This window comes from Xenopus laevis, chromosome 1S, assembly GCF_017654675.1.
Source record: "Xenopus laevis strain J_2021 chromosome 1S, Xenopus_laevis_v10.1, whole genome shotgun sequence".
NCBI lineage: Eukaryota > Metazoa > Chordata > Amphibia > Anura > Pipidae > Xenopus > Xenopus laevis.
The window spans coordinates 154014055-154040335 of NC_054372.1; the positions used below are offsets into that span (position 1 = coordinate 154014055).

General features: G+C 36.9%; 1 protein-coding gene across 1 annotated transcript; it reads left to right on the forward strand.

Moving 5' to 3' along the window:
* The first annotated feature begins 2856 nt into the window (after positions 1 to 2856).
* hspb8.S (heat shock protein family B (small) member 8 S homeolog) lies at positions 2857 to 25939 on the forward strand. Its single transcript, XM_018244251.2, has 3 exons — positions 2857 to 3687; positions 11196 to 11259; positions 25441 to 25939. Exons 1-3 carry the CDS (start codon positions 3300 to 3302, stop codon positions 25598 to 25600), a joined length of 612 nt encoding a protein of 203 aa, XP_018099740.1. The 5' UTR covers positions 2857 to 3299; the 3' UTR covers positions 25601 to 25939.
* The last annotated feature ends 342 nt before the right edge of the window (positions 25940 to 26281 follow it).

The following is a 26281-nucleotide window of genomic DNA, read 5'->3' on the forward strand; positions in this document are numbered from 1 at the left end:
TGCACTAGCAGAGCTGAATCTCTGTGTTAAAAAATGGAAATTTTGGGTTTAAATTTACCAGAGGCGGCTTTTTGCCTCATGGCAGAGCGGCCTTGTATATTTTAGTATATGTATGGCTACATTATATACAATGGATATCAGACAGTTCAGTTATTGGGCATGTTGTAAAATCTTATACATCTATGTACCATATCTGCTAGTGTGTGGTGCATCAGTGGTTACAAGAGTGAAGAGAAACTTCAGCTCTTTGCTTCCTCCTGTTCTGGGCAATCGGCCCAACAATTGAAACAATAGAATGGCAACAATGCAATTTATAGCTCCTCGTATGCTGTTGGGCCCAAGTGCTGATTGACTGAATACCTATGAGGCTCTACAAGATCCTCAGCAGCAAAGTGTTTTAATATACTGTATTCAAAGGGGACTTATATGAATAATCAGTGTTGCTTTCAGTGATACAGAATTTTTTTTCAGGAATGTCAATTTCAAAAACAACCGAAAAACCCTGGCTCTGTATATGATATCTCGCTCTCTAGTAGTAGCTGTTATCGTCACTTTGTATACTAAGCTCCAGGGATCCCCAACCGTTAATACCTGTGAGCCACATTCATATTTAGAACAAGTTGGGGAGAAACGCAAGCATGTAAATTTCCTGGGGATGCCAAATAAGGGCTTTAATTGGCTATTTGATAGCCCCTATGTGAACTGGTAACATACAGGAGGTTCTGTTTGGCAGTACACCTAGTTTTTATGCAACCAAAACTTGCATAAGCCTGGACCTGCTGTGAGGCCACTGGGAGCAACATCCAAGGAGTTGGTAAGCAGAGCAACATGTTGTTTACAAGCCACTGGTTGGGGATCACTGGTTTACATGGACAAATGTATGTTATTATTCTTATAATTATAATTGCCTATTTAAGCCACACCTATCATTGGCAACACATGTGCCACTATATGATACAATAAAATCTTGACACATGAATGCTTCCTTTGGTTTCCTGAAAGGGGAGTGAAAGAACTTGACTGGTCTGCAGAAAGCCCTGACATCACTCCAAGTGAACATCTGAGGCATGAATTGGTATACTGATCCCCCCAACAACTTACACATGAATGGAAGCATCACTAGTACTGTAGATTCATCTAACTAGTATCTACTGAAAAAAAGTTTGCAGCAAAGAAAAGACAAGCTTTATTTTAATGAATTTAATTTTAGAATAGACAGGTGGACAGACAGGTGCCTACATAGTTCTGGCCACATACTGACTCTACAGTGCCAAAATATTGCATGTGCAGGCTGTGGTCTACCAATTACGCCTGTTCTAGGGTGTATTGTTCCCATTCATGTAAAGGGTGCTGTACAATTGCCAATACCATGTCCATTTTCCAAGATTTCTTAAAGGAAAACTATACCCCCCCCCAAACTCTGTCTGTTAATTGGCTCATGTGACCTAAGAAGTATAGTTTGCTTGGTTTTGTTTGTGTGCACAGTGAATCATATGATCCCATGGGGTGGCCCTTATTTTTCAAAATGGCAATTTTCTATTTATGATTACCCAATGACACATGTTTGGGGGGTATAGTTTTTCTTTAAAGGAGAACTAAAGCTTAACTAAAGACATAAGCTAGAAATGCTGCACATTATGTTGTGGGCTTCTAAACCAGCCCAAGGCAACCATGGCCCTTTAGCAGGGAAGATATGTGCCTCCAAAGATGCCCCAGTAGCTCCCCATCTTCTTTTATGCAACTGTACAATCTCTGTGCTGCTGCCACTTACTGAGCGTAGGGACAGACGCACAAAATGTTGTATATACAGGATAGAAATGTCACTAAACAAGGCTGATTAATAATTAATACAGATAATTACTACATGGCAGCACAGACACCAGTGCAACTGGCATCATATAATATATGGCGTTTAATATTAAGCCTTTAGTTCTCCTTTAAGGATTTACTTGCCCTTTAAGGGAGAAAAATAAACACATGCTCAACATAAATCAAAACAAGATAAGAGTGAAATTCTGAGACAATTTACCATTGGTTTAGCTTTTCATCCAGCATCTATCCGGTTTTGAATTTCAGCAGCTATCTGTTTGCTGGGGTCTTGTTTATAAACTAGGCAGTGGTTTGAATGAGAGACTGGAATATGGATAGGAGGGGTGCTGAATAGAAAGATAAGGAATAAAAAGTAGCAATAATAATTAAATTGTAAGCTCACAAAGTAGTAGTTCTTTATCCACCGGGGTCAGATGAAAGCTGAAAAAATGTAGAAGAGGTAGGCAAATCATTCAAAAAATTAAATAATGAAGAACTATTGCAAAGTTGCTAGATGAGCAAATTCTACAACAAATAAAAAGTTAACTTAACGGTGAACCACCCCTTTAAAATGAAATATGAAGGATAGGTTGATTTAATCAATATAGAAAGGTCCAGGTAAAACAAAATGAAGTACATATATCACAGTATGTGTACAATATATATAGAATGAACTACTAGGCATTACAAACGTGAACGTACATTTATATTATTAACCAAGCGCAGCTTATATAGAGTCTGTGCATACTGCATATACTGTTATTTGTAACAAACTATTTAATACTTGATAAGATGAAAATAAATCATTTAATTTGACCCATGGAAGGGGTGACCTTGTTTTATTATACTTTCATTTCATTGCAAGTATAAAATGATACAGCCTGTGTTTTTTTTTTTCTAAATTCAAATGTCGATTCATACTGATATGTCCAGACACAGCCCTGCTTCTTAGCAGAACAGAAGAGGGGGAGGAATGGAAGACGGCAGTGGAATCAAGGAGGGGCCAGCAGAGAGAAGGCAGTCTAAAATTGGATACCCTTAGTAATAGGTCCAGTCTCTTCTGGGAATCATCAGCTGTTACAAAATCAGATTCTTGAAGGGTGTTTCATAGGCTCCAAATACCCAGCTGACAAACTACAGGCAGCGAGCATTAACAGGCAGATATAAATAGGAGCCATTCAATGCAGCACAGAAGTTTACAGAACTTTCTCGGCTGATGGCACCAATGTTTAATATACCTGCTGCCAGCCACACGACTCAAAGGATCAAGACACTTCTCCTCTTTTCAATGAGTCTGCTCAGATCCAGGAAGATTTTAGATTCCTCTTAACTGATTTAATTCCACAGCTTCTCTTTTTTCTGGCTACATTTGTTTAATCCTTTGAAGCACTCAGCAAGAGACTGTGCTGCCTGAAGACTGTTCTGCCTGTACGGAAATTACAGTTACCATAATCTGGTTGACATTTTCCAGTCACAGCTAAAGAAAAATAATGGCTGACAGTCAGTTGCCCTTCACCTGCCATTACCCATCTAGCAGACACAGGGGAAGCCGTGATCCTTTTCGAGAACAAGGACTGTCATCTCGCCTTCTTGATGATGATTTTGGCATTCCACCTTTTTCAGATGATTTAACCATGGACTGGCCGGAGTGGGCAAGGCCCAGACTGACTTCCTCCTGGTCAGGCCCTTTGAGATCGGGCTTGGTGAGAACGTCGGGCAACCCCCCTCCTGCATATAATTCTAGATACACAGGTTATCCTGAACCTCGTAACACTGTAGCAAATGTCAGCCAACCGTGGAAGGTCTGCGTAAATGTGCAAACTTTCAAGCCAGAGGAACTAACAGTTAAAACGAAGGATGGCTTTGTAGAAGTTTCAGGTTAGTAATTCTATATAGTTACTATAAAAATGTATATTATAGTGATACCCATACCTATACAGAATATTTAGTTAGGCTTCTGTTTTATAAATGGTTTATGGTTTATTTACAAATGCAAATATAGGATGCCAAAATGTTTACCCACGATGCAGCATTTCTACCTACAATTCAGCATCATTTTGGCTGCAAAATAAAAGGATTGGCACTAACCCGTGTTAAAATGATGCCTGTGTGATTATTTAGGTGCAAATCTGTAGATAATAGTGAATGCAGTGGGAATGTCCTTCATTCCATATGCTACTTCTTCCATGATTGGTGCAACTTTTACCCATACACTGGGTTTCATTTGGAGGGGTTGAACTTGATGGACTTTGGTCTTTTTTCAACCCAATTTAACTATGTAACTATAACACAAATGGGCAGGCACATTCAAAAGCCTGACAATGCAAGGACAGAGTAATGATTCATTGTGGGTAATAAACATGGAACATAGTGCCTATTTATTTGGACGTTGCACCTTGTATCCTCCTCTTTATATGAAACGTAAAGAATATGAAACCACCAGTGGCTTAAAACCTTTAGTGGAGCTTTTAATTATTTTTAAATAAATGTACCTGTCCCTAATTGAAGCCCAACATTGGGAATGGTATATATCACCTGCTTGTTAAAATTGCCCTCCAGGGGAAAGCAAATGTCATTGCTCAAACATGGCAGCTTAAGTCCAGTGTTGGCAGCAGTTCCAGGAACAGCTCTGGGATATTGAGATAGAATGGCAGAACTTATATAGGGAACAGCTAGGGTTGTCATCCGGTGTTATTAATATGGAAGCTAAAACAGGGATAGGAAGGCCTTTATTTTATTACAGAAAAGTTGGCAACCCTCCAAACTGCACTGCTATAAGGATACAAAACTGCTGTTTTTCTTGTCTGTAACAGATGCCTAGAAACAAGGATTAAAGCCCATGGAGTATTTGGTGGCACGTTGCACTTGAAACTTTTAATAATGCTGGGAATTTTCTAAGAACATACTGTGTGATGTGCACATGGTACACATAGGACAGTAATCAGTTATTTTTGACACAACCACACATCAACTACCTGAGAATTACTGATGCGCTCTCTCTCTCTCTCTGGCACTTTTCACTAAAGAAAATGTATTTGGGGGCAAAAATCCCAGATAATGGCTGTTATAAAAGCCTTGGTCTACAATAAAACAAATCAAAATCAGCAGCTAAGCTATTCATACTGGGAAACACTCATTTCTTCCACTGACAGATAAGTGATTCTCCTCTGCATTTAGGTGACCTTGCATTTAACCTGTAGGGTCATGGAGTGAAGCACACCCCACTGAAAATACTAAAGTTTACTGAAAATGAAATATATGTGCTATCCTGCATTAATACACATACACTTTGACCATGGTCAGTGATTACTTTTCATGGAAATCTGAATTTAAAAGCTGTTTTATAAATTGTTCCTCTTTGCTTAATGCAATGACATAGACATTCACTGGTTATCTGCTTAAGTGGCAGCTACATTGAGAATTTATATTGTTGGTCTGTAAATATATGTTACACAAATAAATATGTTGTACTGATTAATGCATTGGCATTTGCCCTGGGTCCCAGCATCAACAGTTGAAGTAAAACTTCAAGCATTACACCAATAGGTAATGGTCTATGAGTAATTGCTCCAACAAGCACAAAACGCATTAGGCCTCTTCCCTATGTCCTAATAAATGATTTTGTATTTTAAATAAGTAATATTTTGTTTTTACATTTTTGGGGGATCTCACTACATTTTTCCTATTTTGATTGCCAGTATTCAGCCACAGACTGGGGTGGACAGTGACATTTCCCCATTGACTTTACTTTTAAATGTGAACTACTGAACTTATTTCAGATGGCGCCATCATTTTATTATTTTTCTAATGTTGGCTCTATGCACTGCTTACTCCTTATAGTATAAGACCAAATACCCCACACGTCATAAGGCAAAAAAAGTAAGCAGCTTCTCAAAAATGCTATGGCAAAATATGGCATTCATCCATCATGTTTTTTTACAGTTATTTCTGGACAGATTTTCGCTGGAACTTACTTGATGAATTTTCCTAGTGACTGAATTGGGCAAGGTCTGAAATGGTGTAAAATAACAGTGTCAAGTCCAGTGGTCAGGCAGCATAACATAAGACACTGCTATTTACACCATTTTTCCAGTGTAAATTGTTTTACACAGTGAGATAGATCGGCCCTAAAGCTCATAGAAAACACATGGCCATTTAGGCACAGTAACAGCTAGACCTTCAATGACATCTGAAAATCTGGTATTAGAAGTCTATGGGGTATATTTATCAAAGAGTGAAGTTAATAGTGAAGTTCCGCCACTAGAGTGAAATTCCGCCACTTTCCATTCATTTCTATGGGATTTTTAAAGGCGTATTTATCAAAGGGTGAACTTTCACTTTCACCCATTGATAAATATGCCTTTCAAAATCCCATAGAAATGAATTGTGAGCTGCGGAATTTCACTCTAGTGGCAGAACTTCACTCTTTGATAAATTAACCCCTAAAACTGATAATATCGCATAAACCACTAAAATGAACATAAACAACAAAAGCGCTCACATTAATTCATTAATTAGCTTTCCCCTCTTTGGTTTGGGGGGCTTAGAGTTTTCTTGTACCCTAGTATGCAAACCATTTCACAGCACTTATACCAGCTTTCACTAAAAGCTTTGTGAATACTTAATTTGCTTTTCACATATTGTAGCTTAATTTCTATGTGAATAAAGTGCTAAAGAATATCTTTGTGCCAGCTGCTCAAAGTGACAACTTGAGACTTTTATTGGCAGCTGTGCAAGTGAGCTCCATGTATAAGAACGAACACCTGTTCAGGCAAAAATAGGACATGGTGTAAAATAACAGAGGACTTTAATTAACTAGATTATATCACAAAGTGACTGGAGAAAACCTGTGAAGTCTGTGTTTAATTCCAGTAAATTAGCAGAAAGGTAAAGGAAGAACACTACATTAAAAAGTTCTCTACTGCTAGAACCCAGAGGAAATGATTCACCCAGGGTCGGACTGGTGGGTGCAGGGCCCACCAGGGCTGCTGCCCCAGGAGCCCCTACACCACCCTACAAGGACTGCCTACACCCACGCTACCCCTTCAGCAGCCTGTGGGGATCAGGTCTGGTCCAGCAGGACCCACCAGGGGCACGGGGATGATGTTTCCTGTAGGCATAACAGACTATTTGCTCCAGAGGAAACATATTAATTTTCTATTAGTGGTGGTTTCTGAGATGTCAGCAGTTTTAAACTTCTAATACAGGACTTTCAGCTCAAGAGTTCTCTTCCAGTCAGTGTAGCCTGCATATTTAGTTAACCCTAGGGTTTGATTAGTTCCTCTTCTTACTGCACCATTGCAAAGTGACGGCTAAAGATCACTATAGACGTTAAGATTTTTCTCTACTTAAAGGACGATTTTAGTGCTATCTGACAAATCTGTGAAATTACTTAGTGGGAACTGAACAACAGTTCATCTAACAATTTTTCGCCCAACATCGGTCAGAAAATCGATCGTGCAGGTTTCTCCTTGCCACAATGCTGGGAGGCCAATAGGTAATGGTCTATGAGTAAGTGCTCATTTTTTCTCTTTTTGGAGAGGCTTCAGATGGGGTTCTTTGCCTTCCTCTGGATCAACTGGCAGATAGGCAGGTTAAAAAAGTAAAAAGGTTGAACCTGCTGGACGTGTGTCTTTTTTCAACCTAACTTATTTATTAAAGGTCAAATTTTAATGGTATTTGAGCTTTTTGAAACCATGATTAAACGCTGTCCATCATATGTAATAAAAGGCATTATGTTTGCCCAGTAGCAGTAACACATAGCAACCAACAAGATGTTTGCTTTTAAACAGGTGACCAGTTGCTATAAATTACTGCTTCTACTGCTAAAATCATGAAAGTAACTAAAAGATCCCAACATAAATAATATGAATGGAAAGAAGCGCAGAAAAAATTAAAATAATTAATTTAGTTCATGAAATCCCAATCTCCTAATTTACATGTAGGTGTTGCACACCACAGCTCTTCTCAGTAGGAATAATAACATATACCCTTAAAGGAGAACTAACCCCCCTTGCTATTAAAAGATTTTTTCCCCCCAAGCCTAGGTGTTACCTCCTGTAATTGGCCCTAATCCTTTCCTTAACTTTTCTTTTAGAGTCAGAGGAGCAGAGCTCACGGGCGCCATCTTCGCCTCTTCAGTCTTCTTTGGGAACTGAGCGTCGTATTGGCGCATGCGTAGTTGGCGCAGTTTTCCAGTTTGTGAAAACTGCACATGTGCTATAAGTGATGGAAATTGGTAAAGGGAAGGAAGAAGAACGAAGAGCCAGAAGATGGTGCCCGTGGGATAACAAAGCAATAACAAAGATGCCTTCTTACAATAAAAGAGGAAATAAATCTGTAATTCTGTAATCTGCCCACTGCATCATCAAAGACTATGGTTGTGCCCTACAATGTAATTTAAGTGTGCAGAATAAATATGGTTACAGTATATGTGCTAATGAATAGTTGTACTTAACAAAAGTAAAAGAATGTAAAGAGTAAACAGGTTGTATGTTACTACTTGGAAGCCATCACACTGCTTCTAAATGAAATACCAAAAATAATTATAGAATGATTGGCTGGTTTTTACTCATATTTAATACAGTGGAAAGACAAAGAAAAAAAAAATGTTACTATATGCTCTTGAGATTTTGTGAAGCAATGACTTCAATTTATTGAGCAAAGAGAAATAATATAATCAGTAGGTTTATGCTTTAACGTCATATCTGAGATTCCTAATGCACTTCATAGTTAGTAAGTCACAGATACACAGATAGGAATAGCACTCAGACTCTTTTCTTCCATTAGCTTATGGGTTATGGTTACCGTATCTTCTAAGCGATAATGTTAAGACATTCTCTGGAGAAGGCAAATATACTCACTTTTTAAGTAGAGGTTACTATTATAGAGAGCCTGTTTGAATAAGCCTCCTCTGTGATGTGAAATCTGCTCTATTTCTTGTGCTGTTGAAGTGAAATGTAGGGGGTTATTTATCAAAATCCAAATTTTCTTACTATTTTCTTAAAACCACTCTGACCAAAACTTCTCCCCCCTCTTTATCAATACATTTTCATGAAAACTTCTTGCGCTGGAAAAGATTCGATAAAATCGTGAAGAAATCCAAATCCATGCATATTTTTTGGATTTGTCACAGAAAACTCTTTTGGATTTGACACCCAAAACCACAAAATCTTCGGATTATTGAACTGCATTGACTGTAATGCTTAATCTGTTTGCTAATATCTAAGCCCTTTTATGTTAGGAAAGAAAGCACATCCTAAAAAATGTTTATTGGGGTAAAGAGTATCTTTGTACTTCCTTCTGTAAGCCTCCACCCATTGTATTAGGTGATCCAACACTGACCTAATGATCTCAATAAATTACAAATCAAACAGCGTAAACAGTGTCAGATCAATTTATACAACTATATGAAAGATATGCTAATGATGCTGTGTTTTCCCCAGCAGAGCCCTGGCAGACAATTTACACAATGAAGAGGCTTCTGTCTTCTATATAGTAAATAAATCACTGATAATGATGATGATGCAGCTTTTACTTAGCCCTGCAGTGGATACCACAAGGAGCTAGTAAACTAGAAAACCAAAGCAGTATAGGTGCCATACATGAATTGAAAGAAAAGGTTATTAAACTAAGGGGTAGCAACATGTTACTCCCCACCCCCGGTGCTCCTGTGTAGAAAACACATTGCCTGCCTTGTTATTAGTACTTTTTAAGGCTCCCTTGCACAAACCTAGACTTGTGCGTGTCTGTTACAGTAAAAATCTGGGTTTTTTTTCGTTCCTATTGTGCATTTGCACAAATCCACAAGTTTACAGAAGGCACAAGGGAATCTTGGCAAATATATGACAGTGTGGAACATGGAGGCGTATTTATTATAGGGCTGGATTTTAGTGGTTTTAGAAGTTCCTGAAACCACATTTAAACTCACAAATTCTAAAACCATGATAGCCATTGAATTTATTAAAAGATCTGAATATAATAAGTATGAACGAAAAAAGAGCTAAATGAAAAAAAATTTAGTTTTTCAGACAATTTCTAGCAAAGAAAAACACCTCTAAAAGTCCGAAAGGATTTGAAGCAGTCAAATAAGATCAGCACAGCTCCCATGGACCTCTATAGCACCTCAGCAACTTGCCTTAGAGGTTTTATGGTTTTTACACTTAAGTAATCTTAAATTTGTAGAAATATAGGAAAGCCACAAATTTTTCTAGATTTGTGGAAAAAAACTAAATTCAGTTGTTTGTAAATGGACCTCACAGGGGTTTTATTTATTAATTTCTGAATGCTAAAAACAAGAAAAATTTAAGTTTTTGTTATTAGAAAAATCCAAATTTTTAGTGACAAAAAACTCAAATTTTTCAAGATTTAAAGATGTAAAAAGTCAGAATCTGAAAATCCACCATCTCAGATCTGCCGACGATGTATATACAGTAAGTCAATGGGAAAGGTGCCTATCCTATTTGGAAGTTTCTGTGGTCTGTGCTGGAATTAACCCAAAACTCCAACTATTTAGAGATTTTCAGGCAAAATCCTAAAAAAAAATCAGACTTTTCTGGAAAAAGCCAGAAAAAATCGCACTATTCAGATTTTCGCTTGATTTTATTGAGTTTTCCCACTATCCAATTAAATCGTGCTTTTTAAATAATAAATAAGTTCAAATCATGGATTCTAGTTTGGTCAGACTTTTTTTATTTTAAAAAATCAGATGAATTCAGATTTTGATAAATAACCCCCTTAATGTGGCTACAGGAACACCAGCCTGAGGAAGGAAATTAGCAATGTAATGCTAGGGTGCCTACCATATTAGCATTATATATTTCTGATCAATAGTTATGTTTATGGTTGTGTGCAGGCCTGTTAAAGAAATTTTTAATTATCATCCAAAAGATGGTTGGGCCAAGGCCTGTTAAAGAAAATTTTAATTATCAACCAAAAGATGGTTGACCACTGGCTGTATAAGTATGGGTATTGTGTGTACACATCTAAAACACAAAAGCCCCCAGCACACCCTGGTCTCTCAAACTCAAGTTGGTCCGGTGCGCAGTCTCGGTCTGACGAAGGGGCACGCCCCCGAAATGTTACTTTGAATAAACACGCAGGGCTTGCATGGAATCCGTAGTGCCGGTTCATCTTCTTTCTATCACGTGTACCCATCTAATACATAATAAGAGTGCACTTCCTTGTAGCAATGTGACTGGTCATTTCAAAGGCAGATCGCTTGTATAAGTTATACAATATGAGTATGTCAACTTCTACTTTTTTTTATTATGAAAACATGCAAAATGTATAATAAATCAATGTCTTAGTAACAATAAAAATTCCAAGAACACATTCTTACTCATGTAACTTCAAGCTAAGAACATTATGTTCCTCTGTCATTGCAGGAAACCATGAAGAGCAACAGAAGGAAGGAGGAATTGTCTCTAAAAACTTCACCAAAAAAATTCAGTGAGTATCTGTGATCACAGCTGCTGAGTGTGTATGTGGGTGGGGGTTGCTGACCTCTTGTTCCAAGGACTTCTAAAGCATGTGAGTTATGAGAGATGCCAGATACCAATCATACAGCCTTTGTGTGTGTGGTAAGGGGGGGGGGGGGGGGGTTTAAAGTGGTTTATTTAAAGACATATCCTCGCTTAGCTTACAATACAAACTTTGACACTATGGGGTCCATTTACTAACAATCTAATTGCAATATTTTCCATGAGCAATTTGTGGTTTCCTAAATTTCTAAAAAGCGCTACGATTAATTAATAGTGATGGGCGAATTTATTCGCCAGGCGCGAATTCGCTGCGAATTTGCGCGAATTCGCCGTGAATTTGCGCGATTCGCGTCAGGCGAATAAATTCGCGAAACGCCCGCGAAAATTCGCCGAAAAAATTCGCCGGCGTCAAAATTTTTTTTCGAACGATTTTAGCGGGTGTTCGAAGTTCGCGAACTGTTCGCGAACGTTCGCATTTTTTGCCGGTGTTCGCGAACGCCGTTCGCGAACACCAAATCGGCAGTTCGCTACATCCCTATCTACCATATAAAATGTAATTCCTGATCCAACAAGTGTATTTTTTTAGGATTGTAATATTGGTGTGTAGACAGCCATCTCAGGTCATTTTGCCTGGTCATGTGCTTTCAGAAAGAGCCAGCATTTTAGGATGAAATTGTTTCTGACAGGCTATTGTCTCTCCTACTCAATGTGACTGAATGTGTCGCAGTGGGACCTGGATTTTATTATTGAGTGCTGTTCTTATATCTACCAGGGAGCTGTTTGGGGGAGAGTAGTCGCCCATCGACAAATCTCCTCTTCTTCGAGGGACATATCTCCCGCAATGCCTTCCCGCCGGCAAAAATGTGAATCGCCGGTGGGATGGCATACTTATCACTTGGGTTTTCCTCGCTGGGAGACTAATCTCCCCCAAATCTTACTGTGTGCCACTGCCCTACAAGATTACAGCTCCCTGGTAGATATAAGAACAGCACTCAATAGTAAAATCCCACTGCAACCCCATTCAGTTACATAGAGTAGGAGAAACAATAGCATGTCAGAAAGAAGTTGTGGGCCACCAGCCTTACCATTCTATTGTTTGGCTGATGGCCTGCTGGGGGGGAAGAGAGTGGGGGGGTTGAAATCACTGCAACTTGCAGTACAACACTAAAGAGAGACTGAAGTTTATAGAGTCACAAGTCAAGTGACTCTACAAGTCACTGGGGGCACCTGGGAAACTGACAATATGTCTAGCCTCATGTCAAAAAAATCAGGTTGCTCTTTTAAAAACCGGATTTCAGTGCAGAAGTCTGCTGGAGTAGCACTAAAAACATGTTTCCCCATGACAGTATCCCTTTAACTTTCACTGCCAACCTTTTATATCCAATAGAACTAATTGCTGATTGGGTCATATGGATAACTAACTGTGCACTAAGTACTCTGCTGCATCTCTATTTGTAATTAATAATCTCTGCTCAAGTGATGCCCTCTCAACAAAGCCTGAGGTTTAACCTACTGCTCTTGCCAGTAAGATACAGTTCATGGCTTCCCAGGCCAAAGAGGAGAGAAGGTACATTTTAAAATGGAGGAAGTGTCTTAAAGGTACAGAGCACCTAGGATTAACTTGCAATGTGCTTATTTATAACCAGAAGTGTAGATCACCTCTTTGTAGTTGGGCACAAAAAGGAGAGGGCACATTTCCTCAGGGCTTGAAGCTGATACAGGAGTCATCTTGAAGAGCCCAAGTCAAACCTCCCCAACTCCAGTGAAACTGATGCTCTGAATCTCTTATTCAGGATTCAGATTTGACTCAAATCTTGGTATCTGCTGAACCAAATCCAAACCCTAAATATCACACAACTTTAGAGCACGTCATAGCTGAAGGTCATAATTCTTTTTTTGAATATTGGCTTTTCACTTTTTTTGGATTGTTCTAATTTTCATATGCAAGTTGAGGTCCAGACTCAGTTCAAGATTAGGCTGAATTTTGTGTAAGGTTTCAGCGCATAAAGCCATTTTTTTCCTACTATGGGATCAGTTGACTCTTTGTTACTTGCCTTGGCAGAAATTTTCATTTTCTGGTGTTACTAGCTCTTTAAAAGGTATAATCATAGAACGTGAATGAGCTGCCTTTTTTTTTCTTTCTCTACATGGTTGGTGTAAAACTGCCATCTTGATCTATAAATATATCCACAACTGCTAAATATTTACATTCACTGGGAATGTGTTCAGCAAGTAACGTTTTGTTCTTAAAGGCAAATAAAGAAATGTATTAATGCTACAACAGATGTCTGAATACAGCCTGTTGTGTGTGACCATGTGCTTTGGAAGTTTCTCAGGAAGTTCTTGTCTTGAAGTCCTTATATGGCCGCAAAATTGTCTTCATGGTGGAGATGTGGCATTTTGCCAAGAAACCTGCCCTAAATCACAATGCTCTGGTTTCATCTCAAAGCTTGCAGACAATTTTAAAAGATCTTAATCCAAACATTCAGCATTAAACATTACGTTTAGAAGGATTTAAAAGCCAAACAGATTCCCAGGTTCTTGAAACACAGAAGTATTGTGGTAGTATAATTTACATTATAATTTAACACCCCTGCAATGCACTGCAATCTCTCCTGATAATGAAGGAGTCTATCACACTGTTTTCAAAATCAGACTGTGTTACAATTTCTATGATCCTTTAATTACTGCATGCTTTAACCAGAATGGATTCAGGAAAAATAATACATTTAATGATACAGTCCTATCTTAAAGTAGTCAAGACACTGAGTGAGGATAGGTTAAACATGCAAAGGACTGTTAAATATGTCAAATATTTATTGTATCTATTGATAGAAAAGTCACCATTACCTTTGAGGAAAATAGAAAAAATGACAATTAAAAATGTTTTATAAATAGAGTGATAATAATGATGATATTGCTATGTACATTCGCTAACTGCCAGATTTATTACACAATTCCTGAGTAAAAATAGTAAAAATAGTCTGCACAGCAAAATGATGGCAGTGCAAAGAATATAAGGGGCCAATTTGTTAACTTCGAGTGAAGGATTCGAAGTAAAAAAACTTAGAATTTCAAAGTGTTTTTTTGGCTACTTCGACCATTGAATGGTTTACTTCGACCTTCGACTACGACTTTGAATCGAATGATTCGAACTAAAAATCGTTCGACTATTCGACCATTCGATAGTCGAAGTACTGTCTCTTTAAGAAAGAAATTCGACCCCCTAGTTCGCCACCTAAAAGCTACCGAACCCAATATGGGAAAGGTCCCCGTAGGCTTGGCTAAGTTTTTTTGGTCGAAGGATAATCCTTCAATCGTTGGATTGAAATCCTTCGAATCGTTCGATTCGAAGGATTTAATCGTTCGTTCGAACGATTATTCCTTCGATCGTTCGATCGCAGTATTTGTGCAAAATCCTTCGACTTCAATTTTCATTCCCAGTCGAATATCGAGGGTTAATTAAGCCTTGATATTTGACCCTTGATGAATTTGCCCCTAAAAGTCAATTAATGTGTGTTACAAGACTGACAAGTAATGCAACAGTTATTGTTGATATTTGGTTACTGCTGCACATTTTAAGCAAGGGGGAACATTTTATAAAGTATCCTGTTTTTGGAAACAATCAGAAAGTATGTGCCCCGACTTAAGACTTTGCTGTAAGTGTAAAGAGTAGGTGTATGTAAATGTGAGCCACAAGTGTTAGTGCTGGTGCTTTGGAGTGCTCAAGAGAGTTCTGACCATGGCACCATAGGCATGAAGTTTGTATGTTTTTTCAGTGCTCCTGTGGTTCTTCTCTGGGTACTCTCATTTGCTGCAGAAGGATAACTGTCTTCAGAAAATGACACTAGTGTGGTAGAGGCTGATGTGAATAATAAACCATTTTCTCTATGGGTAGTGGCACATGGGTCTATTCTGGACAATTTAAACACTTCAAGAGCTCTCAGGCAATTCTATTAGGAGACGATGGAGGCAGGGCCGGATTTACATATTGGGTGCCCCTAGGCCCACTGCCGTTCGTCGCCCCTGTCCCCCCCTTTATTCATGCAAATTTTCATCATCAATGGGGATTGGCGCATGGGAAATTTAAAAAATGATTGTATCTCCAGCGCATCCCCAGTGTTTTTGAACCAATGTGGGTGTGGTTGGGCAGCATGCCGCCCCCTTAAATCCTGCCACCCTAGGCCTTTCCACAAATCCGGGCCTGGATGGAGGGTAATATTGGAAACTTTGGACCTGTTTATTAAGAATACTAATTAAACTCAAAATGATACAATATGACCCATGTGCTATTAGCCCAGGGCACCCTGAAAAGACAGAATGCTAAATGTTATTACAGCATCTCATTGCCTTTAACTTCACCACTACTACAGACTGAAATCACTTAGATCAGTGCCTTTGTTCCACTGAATCAATGGCAGAAGCTTTTAGAATGGCATAAGGGCAAGGAACCAGCTCATGTCAAAACTCTCTTTCTTTGAGATAATCATAAGAGGCAAGACAGTTAATCTAATAGCAACCAGTTCATGTCCATAATATATTCTAAAATTATATTTTTTCCATTATATTTATAGCAACAAATTAAATGAATCTGAATGTGCTTGACCCTGGTGATGTAACATTTACATGAAAAAAATGGAGTCTAGTAGCATGAAATTCTAATGTAAATTTGACATTTGTAAAGACCAATAACTCACATAATTTTTCAGTAGACTCCATACAAATGAATCAGTAAATACTGTAGTCTAATAATGTTTTTAATCCTACTGTATATTAAGGGGCTTATTTATTAAGCCTTGAATTTTTGTGGTTGAGTTTTTAAGGGGAAAAATTTTTAATTTTTAGAGAAAAAAACCTTCATATTTTTAAAAATTTATCATGCTTTAAAGCTGCTCAAAAATGTTAATCTGAAAATAGTCCAGCTAAATCCAGTCAAAGTCATGTAAAAGTCATTGGTATATGGTCCCTTTTACAACTGGAGCACGTTTTTGGCCTCGATGAGTGTTGAGAGTTTTGGGCTGTTTGAAGCTGGTTCCAAAAAATTATTTTTTTTTGTTCATTTATCCGAAAAAAGTTGCACGATTTGAATTGTTGCATGATTTTGTCAAGACTTTTCCCACGTGTATGATTTTTTTATCTGATTGCTGATGGAAGTTAATTTAAATTTTTAATATAATGGGAAAATTTTTAGTTTAAATAAATAAGCCCACCAAAAGATGCATTTTTATTTATACTGCTGTATTGTCCATGTGCCATACATTGTCAAAAAATAAATAAATAAATAAATATATATATATATATATATATATACTGTATATATATATATATATATATATATATATATATATATATATATATATATATATATATATAATTTAACAAATTGCTGGTACTTGTCACAGTGAGGTTTTATCAGCTTTATCTATGGTTTGGCAAATAGCCACATGCAATATCACCAAGGTGATGTTGATGGATGACAGTTCAAAAGATTCCCCACATATTCCAGGATTTACATATCTTGAGACTCTTCAGCCTGATATGCCTTAGTCACATTTGTTGCCAACAACAAACAAATGTTAACTGAGCAGCACAATGGAAAGTGTAAGCCAGATGCACTAAAATTAGCAATTTGAGCATGTTCTGCAGAAAACTGAATATGTTTAATTGAAATAGGGATGACAACAACTTAAACAAACAATTTATCTTGAGTGAGTAATTGATAGGTTTTTGACCTATTTTATACCAAATGAAGGTGAAAGTTCTAGAATTAGGCAACACCTGTTGATGGGCCCCAGTTTCTTAGAAGGTCTCCAAGGAAGGTATCCAAGTCAATGGAACCTTTCTGGCTATAAAACTATTTATTAAAAGCACTCTGATAGTCAAGCCATAGCTTGGGTTATAATAATGTTTGAAACAATGAAGTACAGGTTTTTACAGACATTGATTTTAGTGGATTTAGAGAGTCCATATGTAATCTAGAAAAACTATAAAAAATGCTGGATTATCATGCAACCATTCCTGCACCCAACTATGTGTCATCAATCCTTAGAAGGATATAAGGCAGACCTGTTCATAAAAATAATGTACATAGAAATAGGAATTACAACTGAAGTACTTAACTACACAGTTTAATTCCATCTGTTCCAACTAGTTGCAACAGCAATCAGGAGATCACTCACAAAAGCAGTGGTAAAATCCCAGATAAAAGTGATTTAAATATCTTAGAAGTTCCTTTATTCAGCATACGGTGCATCTGTTGTGTACACTGTCCCATAAATCAGTTTAGAGGACCAGGCCATGTAATGCTAATTATGATTTAGTTCTTAGAGGGCATGAATCACAGGTTCTTTCTTCCAGAACTGTAGGCTGAAAACAACACATCAGTGCAATATTGCCTGGAACATATGCAGCATCCATGTAATGCAATCAGCCTAATTTAGGAAAACAGCAGGTGTGAGCATGGGTAACATGTGACCTACACAACAGGGCAGGGCCTTCGCCAAATGGAAGCTTCCCCTTTAAGATGTAGTAGAACAGGCTATTAAGTGCAAAAATAGATGAATGGACGCCAGGAGGTTCTTGATGAAATAACAGAGGTAGTTTATTATGTCAAAGACAAATGTCCCCAGGTATACTCACACAGGAGTTGGAAACGAGTCAAACAGATCAAAATTCACAGCGGAACAGATGTAACTCCCATTGGTCTTGATAGTCAAGCAGTATCTGGATTCTCACAAGACAGATGTTACCTCTGTGGGGATCTGGATCAATCACTGTGGAGATTAGACAGTCCTCTGCTAACCTAGGTCCCTATCACTGAGTTCCCTGCACTAAAGTCAACAACAAAGGAAGCCTTGTGGGAAGCTACTCCCTGCTGTCAATCATTGATGGAGCTAGAGCTGCTCGTGCTGCTAGGTGCTATCTTCCTTACTCTCCTAGAGAGTCTATGATGATAACTTCCCTATACCTATATAGAGGGGTTGCCTGGTCCCCTAATCAAGCACCAAAGGTGTCAGGTCCCTTTGGGATAAATGGCTTTACTGGGCCTTAGTGATCCCAGGCTCAATGGGAACACCCAGCTTCAAGGACACCAGGAGCCAAAGAGGAAGAGGCCACTCCCTGTACAACACTATATAGGAGTGTGGCAGGAAGTGGTATTACACCCTTTGGCCTATAGCTGTTGTTGCTACACAAGAACTATTACAAGGGCTTATGCCCAATAACAAAGGATAGGAGAAAACTATTAGAAAGGTAGGGAATTAACTCTAGAGGGCCATAGCAATCCTATAGGTCCCTACATACACATATTACAAAGCTCACATTGGAGAGAGCATTTTACTAGAAAGTTAGATGTGACTTGCATGAGACATTATCAATCAATCATCAACTGTCAACACCCCCTTCAAACTGCATATTGAAATTTCACTGTGCTAAGATGCCAAAATTATTGTAAGTATAGTCTGAAGACTAAAGGTTGCTATACCTGGGCAGATTAATACTGCCAATATCGTCCTTAAAGGAAAACTATAGCCCCAAAATGAACACTTAAGCAACAGATAGTTCATATCATATTAAGTGGCATATTAAAGAATCTTACCAAACTGGAATATATATTTAAGTAAATATTGCCCTTTTACATCTCTTGCCTTGAACCACCATTTAGTGATGGCCTGTGTGCTGCCTCAGAGATCACCTGACCAGAAATACTTCAACTTTAACTGTAATAGGAAGAAGTGTGGAAGCAAAAGACACAACTCTGTCTGTTAATTGGCTCATGTGACCTAACATACAGTACAGTGAATCCTACGATCCCAGGGGGCGGCCCTTATTTTTTAAAATGGCAATTTTCTATTTATGATTACCCAATGGCACATACTACTAGAAAAGTATATTATTATGAAAATGGTTTATTTACATGAAGCAGGATTTTACATATGAGCTGTTTTATGCAATATCTTTTTATAGAGACCTACATTGTTTGGGGGGTATAGTTTTCCTTTAAGACTGATTCGGCAGTTTATCTGCCAGTGTATGGGGCTTCTGACGGGTCTCCCCGATCAATATCTGGCCAAGGTATCAATCGGGGAGGTTTGATTTTTATGGCGATTGAGGACTGCATCAGCTAGTTGATGGTCCTCATCCTGCCGGTGCCCATTCTCTTTGTTGTAATCCAATCGTTCGGTCCTAGGGCTGAATGTTTGAATTAACCCTGCTGTTGGTGGGCATATCAGGGAAAGATCCCCTTGTTTGGCGACCTCTCCAAATTAGCAGATCTTATCATGTATGGCCACCTTAACTGTTATCCCTTCTCTCTCTGGGGAATATTAAATATGAGGAACAGACTTTGATACCATTGGTTACCTTGAGCTCTTGATTACATTGCATGCACACAACATTTTAAGGGGCCCATTTACTTCTGCTCGAGTGAAGGAATAGAGGAAAAAAACTTCGAATTTCAAATGTTATTTTTGGCTACTTTGACCATCGAATGGGCTACTTCGATCTTCGACTACGACTTCGACTTTGAATCGAACGATTCAAACTAAAAATCGGTCAACTATTCGACCATTCGATAGTCGAAGTACTGTCTCTTTAAAAAAAACTTTGACCCCCTAGTTCGGCAGCTAAAAGCTAATTAACCCTCGATATTCGACCCTTAATGAATCAGCCCCTTATTGTTGATATTTGGTTACTGCTGCACATTTTAAGCAAGGGGGAACATTTTATAAAGTATCCTGCTTTTGGAAACAATCAGAAAGTATGTGCCCCAACTTAAGACTTTGCTTTAAGTGTAAAGTGTAGGTGTATGTAAATGTGAGCCACAAGTGTTAGTGCTGGTGCTTTGGAGTGCTCAGGAGAGTTCTGACCATTCGATAGTCGAAGTACTGGCTCTTTAAAAAAAACTTCGACCCCCTAGTTCGGCAGCTAAAAGCTACCAAAGTCAATGTTAGCCTATGGGGAAGGTCCCCATAGGCTTTGCTAGCTTTTTTTGGTCGAACAAAAATTGTTCGATCGATCGATTAAAATCCTTCGAATCGAACGATTCTTTGTTGGATCGAACGAATAACGCTAAATCCTTCAATTTCGATATTCGAAGTTGAAGGATTTAACTTCGAAAGTCGAATATCGAGGGTTAATTAACCCTCGATGTTTGACCTTAAGTAAATTTGCCCCTAAAGGTTGTAATATAACTACTAATGAATATAAAATATATTCTACACATTTGCAGATATACAGCCTTGTTTATAATATGCCAGCATCTGTTCTAGGCCTTCAATATAACATGAACATGCCGTTACTCTATGGGTGTTTCAATTAAATGACCCCCTAAACCTGTTCTTCTTCTAAACCTCTTATATACTCCCAACTAGTTTTTCTGCATAAATTGTATTAAAGCTGCTATCTAGCTCTTGAATTGTCTACCGCAGAACTCTAAAGAAATTATGTCTATTTATTTAAAATATCCTTGGCCTCCTAGGGATTCTTTTGTGAATCAATGTATACATAGCTTCTTTTGAATCTTTCCAAACATGTACTTGGAGATTTGCAGAATAGACATTACAATAAAGGGAGTTGAAGTCATTATTCCAGGAGACTGAAATGCTTTATGAGTAAGGTGGAATTTCACGTGGGAAGAAATATGTTTGATGAAGAGGGAGGGAACTGCTCCGTAGATCAAGTGCACAGCAGGAAAACAGCTTCTACCAACATATTTATTAGAGTAATTGTTTCCCTCCTTTAAAGGACCTTGAACTGATGCAGATCAAAATGGCGTTGGCTATAGAAAAATCTTTATATATTAAGCGCTGAAAGAATGTATTGCTCCAAACATTACATTCTCAAAAATAATATTTTGCTTTGGACAGCATGAAAAGGTTATATTTAAGTGATGTAAAACTTGCTTGCTTACCATTTAAAGTTCTTACGGTAACCTATTGCTTGTAACAATGTTGGAACAACTAAGTCCATTATATGATATGCTCACATACTATCTGCCATGTTAGGCAGACTGCCGCATTGCCTTGCAACAAGACTATCTATATAGAAAATCTGGTTCATGCTTGGAACAAGTTCAGACAAGGATGTGATGGACTGTGTTTGAATTTGTATTTTAATTTCATGATACCTTTCACATGTATATATGTTGTCAAGTTTTGTCAAATTAAATTACTAAGACACATACAAGCAGGTGACTTTGCCCGTATGATAAGTATCTTGTCATATACTAAAACAGTGCATTGAGCTTTACAGAAATTGCCTTTTAAAGGGCAAGAAAACAAGGTTAGCAAAATTGCTACAGATATTTTATATCAGTTTTTTGGGGTGCGTGTGGACAGTGGGAGGAAATCAACTCAGCCTTAGGGCAAAAGTCAAAGTCAATGCAGATATTGCACACTGCATCGTATATGGTATATTTCACATTTCTTTGTTTTTGTTTGTTAAAGAGATCATTAAAAATGATAAATGATTTGGTGTACTAATGTAACAGCAGGATATGAGAAAGCAATATATAAAGGTCTCTAATAAAATCAGGAGAAAAACATTTTTTAACCAAAATTTAATGTTAAAATTATGATCAGGTTATGAATTTAGAAGGCAGAAATAAATCCCCAGATAAAGCCTAGAATTGTAGCTTAATTAAAGGCTGCTTGTCAAAGAAACATTATAACAGTCCACAGCAGAGAAAGATCTAAATTCAAGCTATTTAATAGGATAAGTGAATGACAAAACTAAAGTACAAAAGTAGCTTAATGTATTCTTGTGCAACAACCTTAATCATATTGCTACTCAGAAAAGGAGGGCCCAAAACCAAGACAATATTCTGGTATACTTGATCAAGCAATCCTTTGACTGTAAGCTTTAATGAGCAGGGTAATATTTATGCTTCATATGTACAACCCTATGTTTAAGAGAGTTGCTTATTATGTTGGCACTTTATAAATGCTAATAATACAATGACTAGGTACAGTATGGGATCTATTATTCAGAATGCTTGAGACCAGGGCTTTCCAGATAAGGGGTCTTTCCATAATCTAGATGACCATACAATATGTCTACTATTTAAACATGAATATTAAACTCAACAGGATTGTTTTGCCTCCACTAAGTATTAATTATATCTTAGTTGGGGTATTGGGTAATATTTTATTATTACAGAGAAAATAATAATCATTTTTTGAAAAATGGACAACTGGGTTCTCCAAGATAACAGATCCCATACATGTAATATAATTTAATGAAGTCAAAATCTACTTTTAAACGACTGCTAACCAATCCAGTAAACACAATGAAATAGGAACAGAACCACAGTATTTCTAAAAAGGCTAGGTTACTTGTGCCATTATTTGTATAATATTTAACCTAACATTTTGTCTTCTTTATCAGTTGTCGAAACCATAATTTTTTTTTTTACAGTGATATTTACTACAACATAATTGTGTTGATACCAAATGTCAATACATGGTTATATACTGTATTACAATCAATATCTGCTTGGCTCCTGACAGTTTATGTCTGTATCAAGTGGGTGTCATAAAAGTTTATAATACAGATTCATCAGACAATTAAACTGTGAAAAAAATGGCAGTCGACATATACCATGAATCAGATGACAATAGCTTCCTTGATGTTGCTGGTACAAATATAGCATCATAAATTCATCAAAACTAAAATCAGAATTTTTCTGATTAATTAATAAAATAATCCGACCAAACTAGAATCCATGATTATCCCTTATTTATCATTTAAAAACCACAAAAAAACTAAACTTTTTTGGATTGTTCCATGAAAACCACGACTATATCAGATTGACATGAAAAAAAATCGGAATTTTTAGTATTTGCCGCCCGAAAATCCAAATTTTTTCGTGAAATTAGCGGAAAAGGCCAAAATGTTAGAATTACTGTACAAACCCCAGTGTGGACAATAATATCTTCAAATTGCAAATAGAACCTCTGCCATTGACTTCTACAGGACCTCAACAGATTGAAGATGGAGTATTTTCAGAGTCTGTCTTTTTGCAGACTCCAAGTATAATAAATCTCGAAAATGTTATGATTTCTGATGCAAAACATATCAAGGGACATGTTTTCTGAAAGCAGCATGTGACAACTGGACTCTAATGCTATGTTGAATACTGGGATGATTATACCTTAATCTGAGGGTTTATATTCTTTATTTTCAGTTTTTGAAATAAACAAGGGGGAAACAGAAAATGAGAGGGGAGGGGTAATAAAAGTCGTATGACTTACAACTCCATAGTAGCATACAATTCATGTCAACAAGTTTCTAACTACTCATTATACAGCCATATTCCTTGAACTGGGATCTAATACTTATTCAAAGTGTTCAAATAAAATTGTGTGGACTTGAGCCTATAATACCAAGTTAAAGTCCAGGGGTTTCTATGGCTTTATTGTTTTAGTGTTCCTTTGCCTTTTAAGTACTTAAGCCAATATTCTTATATGTTCTAATATTCTTTACTTTTATTATAAATCATATAAGTTATTTCCTCTGTTTTCCTTGTATAATTTAGTTTGTTTTTTTAGAGTATACAGAATATATGTATTCAACTGATATATACAAAGAATCAAATATAAAATAGTAAATATATACCGATTAATTTTTCCTTGACATGTGCCATTATAATTACGTTCCAGTTTTATGCTTTGTTTGAACCATAATTAAGATATGTGAAAAGTTTGTAGAAGGAATTCATAGTATTTGTTGAGATTTCCTTAAATGACGTGGACATTAAGGTGGTTATTTATCAAAGTCCAAATTTATCTCAATAATTTCTGCTACAAACTCCGATCAAATCCTCTCGGTTTTTTACGCTTATTTATTATTACATTTTCCCGAAAATTTGCTTGCGGGAAAAATATGATTTTCATGATTTTTTTCAGATTTTTTTCAGATTTTTCACGATTTTTTTTGGAATTTTCACCCAAAAACTCTGGATATTGCACAAAACCCAGCACACATCAAAAAATCATTGGGACTTCTCCCATTGACTTATATGCAACCTCGACAGGTCTGAGATGCCGGATCTTCAGATTCCGACTTTTCCATCCTCGGGATTTAATAAATTCCAAAAATTCATGATTTTTTAAAAGTCCGTTTTTATTTAAAAAAATCAAAAAAATTTAGTGATTTTTGCATTCGGAGTTTAGTAAATAACTATAATATAATTCAGTAGAGTCATATTATTTTGCAAAAGTAGTTCAGCTATTGTTAAAATGCAAGGAAAAAATATTTAGTTTAGAAGTTGTAAGAAAACATACATTGGATATGCTGTACTAACCCAAAGGTACAGCAACTGATGAAAGTATCAAACTGTGCTTCCAATGTCTCTCTTCTCGGTTGGTCCAATCTGTTAAACAGTTTACCTTTTTAACCCAAACATAGGAAAATAAATAAATAAAACTGGTCACAAACTTTCCACGTGCTAAATGGCTAATAAACAGTTACTTATAGAGAATGTTCACTATTAGTGGATTATTGATGGATTTTTAAACAAGTTTCAGTTCGTGTTCTTTAATTTAAGTTTTATAATTTTTTAATAATAAGTTACTTATTCTGCCTATTTCCAACTTGCAGCTAAAAATGCTAAAACAAAGAAACTGTGAGGGCTCAGTTTTACTGTTATTCTTATTTTAAATAGCTTATATTTCTTTTCGGGCCTTCTATGGTCTGATCATCTATTGCATTTTCAAAATGCATTATGTTTAATTTTTATGTTTGACGTTCAAAATACTGTACAATAAAATAGATATGCATGCCACACTTACAAAATTGCACTTACATAATTTAAAAAATGAATATAAATGCAATATATACTGTATGTTGTATACTTTGATGCGTTCATCAGGCATTTAGCCCTAAAATAAAGATACACCGCATGGAGGATTTGTGATTAGTCAGCTATATAGTACACAATAGAACAGAAAACAATGACATTATGAATCTAGATTTGGCTACCTAGAATAAGCATTTTGACCAGGGGACATCACATATTTGATTAATGATTTCACCTCATTGAAACATTTTTAGATATTTTTTTGTGAAGGATATTTTAAAATAATCTATATTTGCCATTTTGGGGGGTACAAGGGAAATATTCTAATGTTTATCATCGTCTTATTTTTAGGTTGCCTCCAGAAGTGGATGAGCTGACTGTTTTTGCCTCGCTGTCTCCAGAGGGTCTTCTTATCATTGAAGCACCTGTGGTGCCATCCTACAACCAACAGGGAGATGATAGTTACACATATGAGCTGCTTCTTGATCCTCAAGAAGTCTGTGCTTCCTAAAAACCTTCAATAAAAAAAAACCTCAGCCGAGGAACAAAATGTGGATTCCAAAAATTTTTCAAATAGTCAATCAGATGCATACTTTTAATATTGTTTATTTGAATCCTAATATGAACGTAATTTCATTGTAGTTTAATATAGAGTAAAAAAGAAATTTTGGAATCCAACATGTCTTTCATTTGCCTCACTGTGATTTTGGATGTCAGAAATCTAATTGTTTTTGTTTATTGCTTATGAATTATTCTCATTGACAGAACTGATTCAACAAAACTGCTTACCAAAGAGTTAGGTGTTCTTTGATTAACGTAATAAAACTGAACAATATTCCATTGGTCTGTATAGACAAGTGTGGTCTGGCTCATCTGCATATCATTGTTAGTTCTATCTACCGTAACGTACTGTACTGGCATATAATAAGTCTGGCTTATTAAGTATGGGATCCGTTATCCATAAACCCATTATCCAGAAAGCTCCCAATTATGGAACGGCCATCTCCCATATTTATCCAAATAATCACAATTTTAAAAAATTATTTCTTTTTTTTCTGTAATAATAAACAGTAATTTTACTTGATCTAAACTAAGATATACCGTATATACTCGAGTATAAGCCGAGTTTTTCAGCATCCAAAATGTGCTGAAAAAGTCTACCTCGGCTTATACTCGGGTCAGAGGGCAGTAG